The 14,086-nt window shown below is 47.3% G+C and overlaps 1 protein-coding gene across 5 annotated transcripts in view; it reads right to left on the bottom strand.

The window, feature by feature from the left end:
* Positions 1-321: 321 nt before the first annotated feature.
* Positions 322-14,086, bottom strand: part of LOC100218075 (uncharacterized) — a 59,369-nt gene continuing 45,604 nt past the window's right edge. For all 5 annotated transcript variants that reach the window (XM_030269201.4, XM_030269199.4, XM_030269202.4 and 2 more), the window contains one exon: positions 322-2,740. In XM_030269201.4, the coding sequence (XP_030125061.1) occupies positions 2,612-2,740 (129 nt within the window). In that variant the 3' untranslated portion in view covers positions 322-2,611. The remainder of the gene's footprint in view (positions 2,741-14,086) is intronic.

Genomic DNA, 14,086 nt, shown 5'->3' with positions numbered 1-14,086 from the left:
ACCTCCAGTCATGCTACATTTGACTTGCCCAAGCAATAGGCAAGTCACTCAAAAGCCAAAGCACCATCTTGGTGAGGGAAGCACCAGTGAGGGACAATACACCATACCTCAAATGGAGCAGCTGCACATACAAAGCAGCTGGCATTCGTTTTGGAAAAGCTCTTCATTTTCACAGCCATCCACTTGCAGGTGTGGCCTCCTTGCATTGTGAAGAGCTTGGGACTGGCTGCACTGTGTCACAGCTCACTCTACTCCACCCCCTCCATACCCTTGTGCCCACGAACACCCAAAAGATGGCAAACGAGCAAGACCCACCAGAGGTGTGAATATAGAAGCTGTTACACTTTATTTCATTGTGGATTTTTTTTTTTAAATTTTTTTTGTTCTGATTGAAAAAGAAAAGACAGAAAAGTTACAAAAGTAGTAAAAGGCAACAATATCTGTAGGACATCCCTGTTCCCTGCTCCCACACGGGGCAAGGCAGCCTGCCCCACCTGCTAGCTGGCAGGAACACACCTCTGGGCCCCAACACCTTGGCAGCCCTTGCTGAGAAAAGCCTGAGGCTGCAAGGCCAAGTAGGGGCTGCCAGCCCAGCCATCTGCACAAGGAATACACCTCTTAGATGGGTACTGGGCTATGGCTGTCCCAAATCCTGAGCACAGGGATGGATTTGGTCCAAACGAGCAATGCTTCCTGTCCTGCACTGGGCAGCTTGATCTGGCAGCAGTTAAAAAGCTGAGGTGTGCCAACAAAACAGGACAAGCAGAATTTCTACAGGGGCAGGAGGAATCAGCAGAGGAACTGCACTCTCTTGGAAACAGAGACTTGCAGGGAACCATGATGGTCTGCCAGAGGTCCCTCACCAGTAGACACAAGTGACCTCTTGGAGGTGATGCTGGTGCAGGGGGTGGTCCAGCTGTCATAGTCTGGAGCCAAACAGCAGGCAGAGCTGGGACAGCATCAGGACAGACATCCCCTCACCACCTTGCCCAGCTGCTCTGCCTGCCTGAATGACAGGAGTTAGGGAGAAGAGGGGAGGGGGAGATTCAGGTCCCCAAGCCTGCAGCCTTTGGACTTTCCCCAGGGGTCTCAGTGAAGGGTCCAGACTGGCTGACTGGGTAGCCTCCTGCTGGCAGCTGGACTGACCACTGGTCTCAACCAAAGAGCAGCATCAAAGACTCTACACTGAGGCAGATTTAAAATGACAAAAAATATTTTGTATTACTCACAGTTGCTCCTCCTGATCTGGACTAACTACTTGCTTGCCCTGACACTCAGATACAGGCTCATGGTGGGCAACACCTACACCAAGAGGTTACTCTCTCCACCAGGTGCAGCAAGAGGAAAGGCCTCGTTCCTCTGCCTCAACAGGAGAGGCAAGAGCTTGTTCTATTAATTCCTGCCTTTGGCACAAAACACACACATGCCTCTAGGACAGATCCCAGCCAAACACCAATGGTAGCAAGGCCTTGGTCCCAACAGCCCCAGAACTGTCTGTGGAGAAATATCCCCCACCTTCACTCAAACTCCCCTCCTGTTTCTTACACCAAAAGCCACAAAATCGACTTTATCCCCACTCCTTGCTTCATCTGGGAATATTGTCCCACTGATACCAGAAGAGTGTACCTGAATTTAACAGCTAACTTAAACAAGGGGAGTGGAAAGCTTGCTGGAGACATTAAATTGGTTTGAGTTTGGTGGTGCCAGTTACATTCACCATCATATAGTGGGACAATACTATGGAAAAGTGTTACAGATACCTCAGAACATACACTGCCTCAGCAGAGGAGAGATCCATGAGCACACAGTCGCCACCAAGTTCCTTTCTTTGATGATGCTGAGAGGACTGAAGGTGGGCGTTGCATTTTCCTGGATGGCTTAACACAGACCTTACAATTCTAGAATTTTATTCTAAGCCCAGATCTACATATCGATGTCTCACTCTCCCATTGCAATCTCTTTTTGGACAGTATAAATAAACTGCCAGCAGATATCTAGAATGCACAGCTAAATGTGCCAGTTGCTCCTTCACACACCTCCCTGTCCTAGGGTTTTCCACTTAAGAGAGCTTGATGTGAATGCAATTGTAACAATCTCAGAGGGATCTTCTCGTTTTGCAAGTAGCTCTTTATAGCCTCTTTCTCCAATCCTGAGCTCACTTCTGAGTGGGAGAAGTGTCAGGTCTATAGCAAAGCATTGTAGACCCAGGTATCCTTGGGAAACTGGATTTGGTTTCACAGCTTGATCACTCATCCCTGCTGCCATGCAGGTTATACTAACCCCTGAACACCTCCTGGATATCTTCAGTTGCCACCATGCTCATGTTTGACACTGCCTTAGTGGCAAGTTCTTGTGGTTTGTGGACCTGACTGGTTTGCTTTGCCCTGAAAGACAAAACTCACCCCCTTTGCCACTGCTCGGATCCGTCAGTGGTGTGAGAACAGGCACTGCTGCCAAGCAATTCGCTTCTTCCTGCCAGAGCAGCTGCATTGCAAAGATGTGGCATTGCCCCTTCTTCTCCCACCCCTCCCCCTGGGTATCATCACCTCCCCTTCTCCCTGCCAGGCAGGACACCGGTTGATAGTTCCTGAGGTTTTTTGGAGAAACTCCTTCAGTAGGCACATGACGGTTCTTCCACTGGAGCTATCGGGCTCAGCGGCTTCAAGGTGCTGAGGGAACGGAAGGCAAAAGTGGAGGGATCATACATAAAGTGGGGCGGCGGGCGGCCTCCGTTGATGCTCTGCAGAGGAATAAAAAGAGGCATGAAGTCAGTGCTCACATCAGCTGCAAACAGCGAAGTTCCTGCCCTGACTCTTTGTCATCCTCCTCTCTGATACAATTACACCTCCTTGAATGGGTGGTCATGGCAAATGGCACCAACATAAGCAGTGAGAGCACTTCGCTCACTTCCTTGCTCTTACCCTTCCAGAAAAAAAGCAGGCACACCTCCCTTCCTCCAGGACTGAGGTCCCTAGGATCCACATGACTAGGGCCTAAGGCACCTGTAGCCACTAAGTGAAACAGGATATCCATGATGCATTCAGAGTACCAGAGTCAGAAAAGCATCGCTACCTTGCTACCAAGCTAAATTCACTTGGTCCTGAAGTAAGATCTCATACACTTATAGCACACAGAGACAAACCAAGTTCTCTGGAAATGCATTCTTCAGCCCCATTTTTCAACAGCTGTCCAATAAGGATTTACAAACCACTCTTTCCTAAAGTCCCAGGCATGCTGAAAACTCTCCAGGGGTTTGGTTCCATACTCTACAGTTTGGCGTAGAATGGCTGAGAAATGCCTGAAGGAAAATATCCCATCCCCAAGGCCTGACAGACTGGTTTTACCATGGCCACTAATTCACTCCCCTTTTGCTCCCAGTGTTCAGAGCATGGCCAGAGCAGGTCCAGAGTAAGGAGGGCAGAAATAGCCATGTACTCCCTGAACTGTGTGACAGGACAGAAATGCTGTTTTCCACTAGGCTGTACTGGGATATGTGGATCTCAGAGGAATCATAGTGCCAAAGAAGCAATTCCAGTCTATTAAATGTGAAGAGCTTTGTTTTTACTTTTCAGAAACTTCAGTTTGTTTCTTTCCTTATGCAAGCAGAAGCACTAGTTGGACAGCTATTTCACTGATCCTTTCTGGCCAGGAGAGGAGGTCTCACTTGCTCAAGGGTCCAGGAGAGTGTTTAATCATGATTCTGTAGAGTTCATTCCCAAGGAGTATGTGGAAGTTCAGCAGCTCAGAAACTCATGCAAACATTCCCTACTCTCATCTCATTTCCATCACTCTTGGGAAGGGCTTTATCACTACTTTCACAGAGGTTAGGAAAATTCCAATGAGAAACAGGATAGAAAAAACCCCAAAAACCTACAGAGTGGGTAGAGAAGTGATTGAGAGCAGCCATGCAGGAAAGGACTTGGGGGTGGCAGTTGGTGAAAAACTCATCATGAGCCAGCAGTGTGCACTCACAGCTCAGAAAGCCACTGGAATCATGGGCTGCATCAAAAGCAGAACAGCTTCAAAGGAAGTGATTGTCCCTCTCTACTCTGCTCTTGGTGAGACCCACCTGGACTACTGCATCCAGCTGTGGAGTCCCCAACAGAATGGCATGAAATTGTTGGACCAAGTCCAGAGGAATACATGAAGTTGTTAAGAGGACTGGAGCACCTCCCCAGTCCCCAGTGAAGATAGGCTGAGAAAGTTGGAGCTGTTCAGCCTGGAGGGAAAAAGGCAGCATGGAGACCTCACAGGAACCTTCCAGCGTCTGGAAACAGACTTCAGGGAAGCCAGAGGGAGACTCTTCCTCAAGAACTGTAGTGACAAGATAAGGAGTTATGGGTACAAATTTGAAGAGGTGAAATTTATCTAGATATTAGGATGACATTCTTTCCTGTGAGGGTGGTGAAACACTGGAACAGGTTGCCCAGGGAGGTTGTGAATGCCCCAACCCTGGCAGTGTCCAAGGTGAGGCTGGGTGATGGGAGACATCCCTACACATGGCAGGTGGGATTAGAACCAGATGATCTTTACAGTCACTTCCGACCTTTAACATTCTGTGTGATTCAGACTGGGCTCTGGTGTTATGTGACTCCCTGTTCCTTTTCTAGGCCTTTCCTTACTAGAATTATGGTCTCCTTTTCTTAGCCTGCACTGTGGGACTATTCCTCAAAGAATTAGGCTTTGTAGGAATCATTACCAACTCTACTGTCTCACAGAAGACAGAGGCTCATTTCAGCACTTCAGATTCAGGTCTATCACACACCTAACAGCATGGCAAGGTGATGTTTCAATGCCTCTACCTCTCCTCTGCCTGGGTTTTAACTTGTCATCACAAGACAGCAACACACAAATATCCCCTAAAAGCTGCTCAGATGGTTTGTCTCACCCAAACACATACAGCAAATCAGAGTGAGCTAAGGAAGTGTCCAAGCCAGGCCCTGAGTGCTGCAATAACTGCAGCAGGATCTGGAAGCTTCTTGTCTCCAAGGCTCTTGGTCACAGCTCAGCCCCACTGGGCAGCAACCTTCATGTCAGGAAAGACCTCTAAAAGCCAGTGTGGGCAGCATGTTCCTGCCCAGTTGGTATCTCTTCTGCAAATTAAGACAGGCACTAGAGAATGGAAAATGCCAACATGGTGCTTGGCATCAGCTGTGCCTACAGTTTCAGCCAGAAAATCCTGCCCTGCTACATCCCCCTGACACCTTGGCCAGCAGAATAAGAAAACAAGAGAGGCAGATTTAAGGGCCTTTACTCAATAGCCACCTGCTGTGGGGTTATATGTGGTGTATGCTCTGGCAGGCCTCAGAGCTGGAAGGTAACATAGCAACCCCTATTCAAAGTTAAGGGGTAGAATAAATCAGCACATTTGTCCTTCTCTAGAGCAGAGAAGGTCCCCTACCAGAGCCAAGAGGGAATGGGAACAAAGAACCTGGCAGTCCCCTCCATTTTGAAATGCCAGACAGGATTAGGGAAGGCAGCTGAATCCGCTCATTTTTGGCAGACAGCAGATGAAGAGGCTGGGGAAAGACAGGTCCAAACAAAAGACAAAAGTCATCTACAAAACTCACCAGGCTTTGGGTGGAAAGCTGTGCTATGGTTTCTCTCTGGGTCTTCTTCTGGGGCCAGTGTGTGGGGCAGAGAGCCTTCCCAGGGCACTGCCAGGATGATGGCCCCAGAACAGGTGAGGCTGAAAGTCAGAGATGTGAGAAGATGCAGAAGGATGCCGAGATTGACGGGCAGTCATGCAGCTGCAAGTGAGGCTCAAAATGCACCCAATCCTGCCTCTTCATCGTGGCACCTCTCAAGCAGCCACGAGATGACCACTGGCTTTCAACAACCACAGACAAGGGCAGAGTGAGAACAGACATGTGCCCAACTGCAGGCAGCAACAGGAGAGGCAGTAACCTGACTGCCCTGATCCATAGCAACACTGACCAATCTGCACTCCTTTACACCCTGACCAACACAGGATCCTCGTGCACCTGCTCCCTGACTGATTGGGCAGCACGTCTGGTACCTACATTGCTGGAGGTAAGAAATCTCCAAATCCCTCAACTCTCCTCTTGCAGAGAAGCATTTTTATATTGGAGTTCACATCCAGCTCTAAGGATGACCAGGCCTGATCTGGCTTAGTCCAAGACACCATTTGGGATCACAGCATGTGGTGGTCTGGTCCTGATGGGTAGCACAAGGCAAAGCTCTGTAGATGTATTTCCAGAACAAAAATGGATAGAGCCAGCTGCCAGAGAGGGGGAACACGTTCCTGCCACCCTGTTGCTTGGGCCAGCTGTCTCTCTGTAGTCTGGGTAAGCATCCTCACCAGCCTGCCCTTCTCCTTGGGCACACCATGCCTTGGGCTTTGCTTTGACTAGAGAAGAGTGTTAAGAGCTGTTGCTGCAGGTCCCCAGGGAGCTTGCCATAAACCTGCCTGACAGCCCCTGGTGAGCAACCCCAGGCCAGCTCCTGCAGAGGCTGCTCAGAGCACAAACAAGACACACTTGACATTAAAGGCTCATGTGTTCACTCTAATGGCATTCGGACAGCTGGGTACTGCTCACAGAACGGAGCCTAATATGGGCCCTGTGCTAATGGAAATCATTAACCAGAGCCCTCCATTTGCTAAGCACTGTATTTACACAGCTGGAGAATGGCCCGAGTCAGACTCACATGCTGCCACAGGAGAGCACACAGGCTCAGACACAGACTCTGTCAAACACATGTGCTCACCTGCCTCAGGTTCTCCTGAGCACACAGGCGCTTCCCTGGTCACTTGTGCACATCCCTCTGTGCACACACAGACTCCTGACTCAGAAATCACAAGGAGGGCTCTTCCACTCATACAAACCTTTCCTGCTTGTAAAGTAATTCAAGCCATGCAGAGCCAGAACTTCACAGCATCCAGGGGATGGTCTAAGGCACCACAGCTCATCACTGGCTCGTACAGCTGCTCAGAACACAAGGTAGTTTCAACACCTGAAGATGCCCATACTGTCCCACTGCACACCTGATTTGGGTTAGATGAGCTCCTAAGGGAGGTAAACTCATCTTACACACATTTCAAGCAACTATGCACAAACCACCTTGGTCAAGGATGCCTCTTCACCCATGTACATGAGCCTACATGTACACTCCTGCCAATATGTACTGTTCTAACCCATACCATTATCACCTTTAAATACAGAAGGGCAAATAAACAACCAGGTCTGAAACATATCTGAAGTGTATTAACAAAGAAGCACATCTAAATATAGTGAGTGGAAGGAGGTGCCTCAAAGAAAGCCACTAAGATTAAACATCACAGAAGAAATGCCAACTTCAATCATATTAACAGCCCTCAGAAAACAGACAAATACAAAACTGGCCCATAAACACATCTGTAACATAATTGTACATTTCAGCAAGGAAAGAGTATACAGGAAGAAGAAAAATATGTAAAGCTAAATTTATTAATATGGAGCCATATTCCTTCTAGAAACAGATCCCTTACTTCCACAAAGTCTGGGAAAATATCCCAAATGCAGACAGTAACATGATTTTGGTCTCATGGTTCCATAGAATCGCAGTTCTCCTCTCTGGACAAAGCCAAAGTGAGCACAGGTCCAAGTAATTTTTCAGCTGTGGGAATGATAATCCTCACATGGAAATGCTCAACACAACAACATCTTGGAAGTGAGTGGTGCGCTACGGGAGATGGAAAACTAAGAGGACTCTTTGGTCCTCTTTCTTAAGGGCTCTAATATCCAGGTAAGATTCAAAACCAGATCATATTGTGTACTCTGCCAACCCATCCCTACTCAAGGCCAATCCAGCACAGGAGTCCCTTCTTTCCTACCCTTGGGCCCAAGGGTTGGGAGGTGCTGCTGAGCTCCATTTAAAGGATGCTGCCTTCCAGTGGTGGGTGAATGATCCCTTTGCAGTCTGAAAGTCCTTTGGGATGAAAGGCACCATGTAATTGCAAGTTGTAAAGGCACATCTGATTTCCACCACCCTGTGTGGAAAGGAATAAATCCCCAAAATAGCTTTGGCAAGGACAGATATTCAGGCAGAGTACAGAAAGAGTAAAGGCTGTCAGACTCCACAGAGAAACACTTACAGGTACACTGATTTAACTCCACTTTTCCTCCTTCCTCTCACCCCTGCTAAGTGTTAGAAAATAAACTTCTTCACTCTTCAACTTTGATGTGTGAAGCCACGAGCAAGGGAAGGGGACCCACATGCCTGTTCCTAGTTACACCTGTAATTCCAAATATGGTTCTGCCCAAGACACCTTCCCAACATCTCTGCCTCAGTTTCTTCAGTGCTTAATACATACATGTCCTGGTTTCTGCTGGGATAACACTAATTTTTCTGCCTAGTAGCTAGTGTATCCTGTGGCTTAGATTTAGGATGAGAATAATGGTGATAGCAGTAACTAAAAATGCCAGTCTGTTAAGCAGTGTTTATACTAAGTTAAGGACTTCTCAGCTTCTCATGCCCTGACAGTGAGAAGGTTTGGAAGGGCATGAGAAGCTGGGAAGGAAACAGCCAGGACATCTGACCCCAACTAGACAAAGGACTTTTCCATACCATATGATGGCATAAGCTGGTGGTTTGCCTTCCCAAGTAACCATGATGATTTCCTAGAGATGGCTGAACACCTACCTGCCCACAGGAAGCAGTGAATTAATTCCTTGTTTTGCTTTGCTTGCATGCCCAGTTTTTGCTTTCTCTATTAAATCATCTTTATCTCACCCCACAAGCCATCTCACTTTTACCCTCCCAATTCTCTCCCCCAACGCATGGGGGTAGCAAGTTAGCAACTTCATCATGGGGTTAAGCCACAACAGTACACTTCAGCCAGGATGAATTAATTAACTTCTAGGTGTTTCAACCTTCTGATGAGAGGCGATTTCTTTTCAATTACAGTCTTGCTTCAGGCAGTTTTCAAGAAAGAGTTGCTGGCAAACAGGACCAGCTCCTCCAGTGGAACAACAATTCACATTTAACTGCTTATTCATTAACTCCGATAGGGCCTCTAACAATTTATTCCAGTCACAGACCTGGAGCAGCTCAAGGAGGAAATTTTCACAGGCAAACTCCTTTCCTCCTGAAAGTTTGTCCTCCACTCCCAGGTTCAGGAATAGTTAAAAAATAGACCATGCCAGAGCTTCCTTTTATGACTACTCTTTTCCTGTCTCTTCCAAGAAAAAAAAAGGTCATCTCCAAATGTTGTTTTGACAAGGAACCCAAAACTTTGCAGTGGGCACTGTTTTCTTATGATTTTCATCATCCTCCCCTAAAAGACTGAAAGAACTGTCTGCCATCACCAACATAAGGCTGCCTAACACCTATTTCTTTCCATAGCACCACACTGCAAAGAGCAGTTCCACAGTTTACAAACACATCACTGTTCCTCTTAGAAAAGTTAAAAAAAAAATTTTAAAAAATCCAACATTTGAAAATGTGTGTGCAGAGTTGTCAAGTGGCAACTAACAGACTTACAGAGGTGCCACCAGACAGACAACACTGAACCTTTTTGGAAGGTACTTCAAAGGGCCTAGCAGATGCTTGTTGGTCACTTGCCCAGGAGCAGAAATAACCAGTTTTCAGCTCTGGGTCCTTGCTGGCATCAGCATGATAAGCCTTTCTTCTCCTCTCTCACACATCTTTAGATATGTTTTTGACAAAGCTGACTGCAAGCTTTGATTTTGCCTGCCTGACAAGCTGAAGGAAAGAGGCTGTGCAAATAAAAGGGACAGATGGGTCATTCAGAGGGGCAGTCTGTTGCTGCTCCCTGGCCAAGTTGGGGAACCCACCACTCCAGGGACCCAGTAAAGATCATGCTCTGAAGGCAAAACAAATCTCTTAGGAACAAGTGAATGAGCCCATATTTCCCTACTAGAAAGCCATGTCTTGCACCCACCTTTTTTTCTTTCTGGTAAGAAGTTGCCTGTGCTTCCTGTATAGCTGCAGCAGTTCCTGCAAATACTACAGGGTCTGCATGTGCCTGAGCAGGAGAAGAGGCAATCACAAGAGTATCTACAAAAGAACACAAGGCACAATCTGGCCCTAAATCTCCCAAGTGCATCTGAGTAGAGTCCTTTTGGTCTGTACACAAGTGACACTACCTCACCTTCTCCTTCCTCTCCACCCTCCCATTCCAGCCCTTGCTGTGTAGCAGAACACCCTCCTGTCAGAGACATCACCCCAGCTGCCTCGGGGCCAGGAACCCCAGGTACCACGCTTCCACAGAGCCTGCACGTGGTGCCTGCTTGGGTGTGTGCAGCTTCCAGTTTGCATGAGCCCAGGGCAAGCAGATTCCCTCTGGGCAGGCAGATTCCCTCTGGGCAGGCAGATTCCCCCTGGGCAGGCAGATTCCCCCTGGGCAGGCAGGCTGGCACAGAGCAGCACGCTGCTTTCAACTTGAAGGGTACACAAATTAAACCTGCAAAGTGAGGATTAATTAGCCTGGCATGAGCAGGCTGCGAACACATGCTGACATAGTGCACTTGCCTCTGGATAAACCACCCCAGCTGTGGAAGCCAAGCAGAGGAAGTGGGTGTATTATGGGAGAGGTGTGTGGGAAAAGAGGATCACAGCTCTAGGGACTGGGAGAGGCAAGGGGTGCCAGGTTCCCACAGGCACGTGAACCAAAAAGGAACAGGAATAACTGCAGTGGGACTGGATACAGTGAGCAGATGTGCCTAATCAGCCACCTCGGACTTGAAGTTCTGACAGGAAACAGTGACTCTCTGTGACCCTGTGCCATCCCCTACATCTCTACCTCTCTCTGCTCTATCACCCAGGTAAGACCCAGAAGTCATTAAATCTGACCCTCTCTCTGTGAAACATGCCTTGCCACTCTCCATTCCCTTGAACCACAGTGCCACTAGCCACAGCCACCACTGACACACAAGGCTCTTGTTTCTACCACTCCCCACCTCCCCATATTCTTAAACCAGACCCACAACCCACATCAGACCACAAAGCAGGAACAGTGCTGAAAATAGGAAGTCAGCCTCCTCAGTCACCAGCCACTTGCTACTTTCATGGTGCTGTGTGGATTACAGAGCTCTTGGTTATTCCACTGAGTCTATTCTGTGGGCACTTAGATAATTCAACAGGTGTGAGGGCATACACAGCAGGAATTTATGAAAAGCAGTAACAACAAAAGTTCTTATCCTTACAGAAACAGAAGAAAGACATGACAGCCTCACTTCTACCTGCTATGGGCAGGCTAAAGGCTGGTTAGCCTTTGCCATGAAATCCAGTAAAAGACAGATATTTGGAGCAGTTTTTAACAGACAGAGGCATTCCCCTCTTGGCTACACAGGACCTTTCCCCACACTGAGGAAACTCTGAACAAAGTCTTTTGTCAGGAATTATTCAGGACAAGGGCTGGTGTTCTCCAGGACCAATTACCATCTTCAGCAGGCAGTTCAGTGGCTGGGTTGGGACAAGTGTAGGATACCCAAAGGGATATCCATGCTCCCACTTAGCAGAGGGCCTTCTCCATTTTGCTCAGCAGAGGCATGCCCATCAACTAAAGCCAAGACACCACAGGGGAAACTGGAACACCAAAATCTCCATGAGAGGCTTCTGACCCTAAAGTAATCCAAGGCTGTGACTGGCCAGGGAGGCAAGGCTCTCTTGTTCATTTTAAAATCAGGGTCAGGTTTAGACACTCAGTCACATACTACAAACAACCAGAAAGGTTTGACAAACTGTTAGTAAGCTGCAGATTGGGATTTATGCTGCCTGACATGCCCTAGGTGTTAATACTCATCATATGGTATGAATAAGGATACAGCTCTAGGAACATGGCCTAAAGTTCTCCTCACCCTATCTCTCTTCAGGTGGGTTACACTTTCTGCTGTTTTTGCAGTGTAACTCACTCTGAAATTGCAATCATGGTATTTATCTGCATATTTATATGCATCCAATGCTAAATGCTTGCTCAGCTCCTTGGGAGCCTGTGATGGAAGGAGCCACATTTGTGTTTATATATATATATATATATATATATATATATATATATATATGTATGATACATACACAGAACCTTCTGATTTTTTTAGAAATCTTTACTTTGTGCTGCACAGCCAGAACCAGAGGTTTGCACTAATACTGCTCTGTCACCTGGTATGCCTTGCACTTGTGAATAGCTCAGGCATCTGCCCATAAGGCTCTGGCCAGCATATCTCCTGCTCAGCTCCAAGCTGAAAAGGTGCCTTGTTTTAGAAGAAAAGCCAGCATGTTTCTGCAGTGGCTTTTTAGGATGCAGAGTTAGAGATAAGATACAGGGAAAGTCATTTGAGGGATCTGGCCCCTGTCCAAGCAGAGGGCGTTCTCAACATTGATAAGATCAATGCAAGAGCACAAGAGGCTTATGTACCGATTTAAAATTCTTATTCTTACATAGCAGAAAACATCTCTCTGATCAGCCAGGTTATCAGATTGGCCTTGAAATGCTTCCTTCCTTTCTGCCAGCCCCAACAAGATCTTTGACACACAACTGATAAGCCCCTGGGTGTCTTCTACCCACCTACTGCTGTTAAGACAAGCTCAGCTTCACTAATCCCATTCAGAGACTGCATGTAGAAGTCTGTCAAGGAAGAACAAACCAAGAATAAATGACAGACTTTTAACCCCCATCCCAAGATGGGCTGGAAAATTGAAGACTGGTGATATTCCAGATACACTTGAAGACAGGTCTCTGCATTCAGAGGTGGCCAAGCCTGGTCTAGGGCAGAGTTACACCCCACAAGGACATGGTCACACAGTCATCCACCTTCCAGTGCTGAGCAAGCATCTCCACTGCAAAACACCTCACCATGCAAACGCACTCTGGACACTAAAATACCCCACAACATGTGTGTGCCCCTCTCCCATTTCCAGTTACAGACATGACACTTTGGGGCACCAGGGACCAGGTCTGCACACTCACACTGCCCAGCTCATGTGCCAACACCTGCCCTGACCTAGCTGTGCCATGTGCTTTGCTATATTTACCTGTTATGTACAAATCCATAGTTCACGTACATGCTGTCACCTCTAATTTATCTATGCTCTCTTGCCCACAGGGGATGATTCTGCTGTTCCATTATCCTTTACTGGGTGGGAACAGAAGGAAGATTTTTTTCTTTTTAGTATTATTTGCTCTTCACTGTAGGCTGCCACCTCTCACAGCTGCTATTCCTAAAACATTTCAAACTGAGCTGTTGCACATTAGAAAAGGTTATCAATCTCTCTTCAATAATCTGTTAGGTTCTTACAGTAGTCACATCACTACCCCATTGTCCCACTTAAGAACCACTGAGTCAGTGGAAAGGCTGTAGCTGATCACCACCTGAGCTGGCCCTTGGGAAACTTAAGTACAGGAAACAACAGCAAGGTGACACCTCAGTGTTAAAACAGCAGCAAAACCTGCTGAACAGCAGCAGGTCACCTGCTTAAGAAAGACTACCAAGGATCACAAACATTTTCAAAGGCTGTAGCTGTGTTTCCATGCCAGAGGGCAAAGACACTGCCCCCTCCATCCCACCTTCCATGGGAGACTCTTCCAGCAAAAGAAAGAGGAAGGAATAGCCGTAATGATGCATGAGAAAACAACATCTTGCACCCTGACATGCCAGCAGAGCCCCAAGATGTCAAGGCAACCGAAGTATCAGCTAGAAGGAGGGCTTTTTTAAAAGCAAGCATCATCTCACAACCACATAAGACACTGACTTCAGCAAGAACAGGATGAAAATGCTTCACTGATGATATTAGAAAGTCACTGTCATTATTGTCCTCACACAAAATTGAATAAGCATGATCCTTTCTCCTACAAGTTATTCAGCAGCAGGAAAACTGAAGGAAGAAAGCAAGGATCCTTGCTTCAAATCCCTGGCATAAACCATTAGATATCCTGCCTGCTCCTCAGATCAGTTCACTCACTGCCTGTTCATCCAGCTGTACACTGTCTGATATCTGTGACCATCTCAGTTCAGAAAGAGACTCTACCTGAGCTGAAACAGGAACATTTGTGCATCAGTGCCACAGTGCCACAAGCAAAGTGGTTCACATGGTGATATTTCCTGTTCAGACACACAGACAGCTGCCT

Source organism: Taeniopygia guttata, chromosome 3 (genome assembly GCF_048771995.1).
Source record: "Taeniopygia guttata chromosome 3, bTaeGut7.mat, whole genome shotgun sequence".
Lineage (NCBI taxonomy): Eukaryota > Metazoa > Chordata > Aves > Passeriformes > Estrildidae > Taeniopygia > Taeniopygia guttata.
Note: the sequence above shows the minus strand (reverse complement) of the source record. Positions and strands in the feature narration are given on the sequence as shown.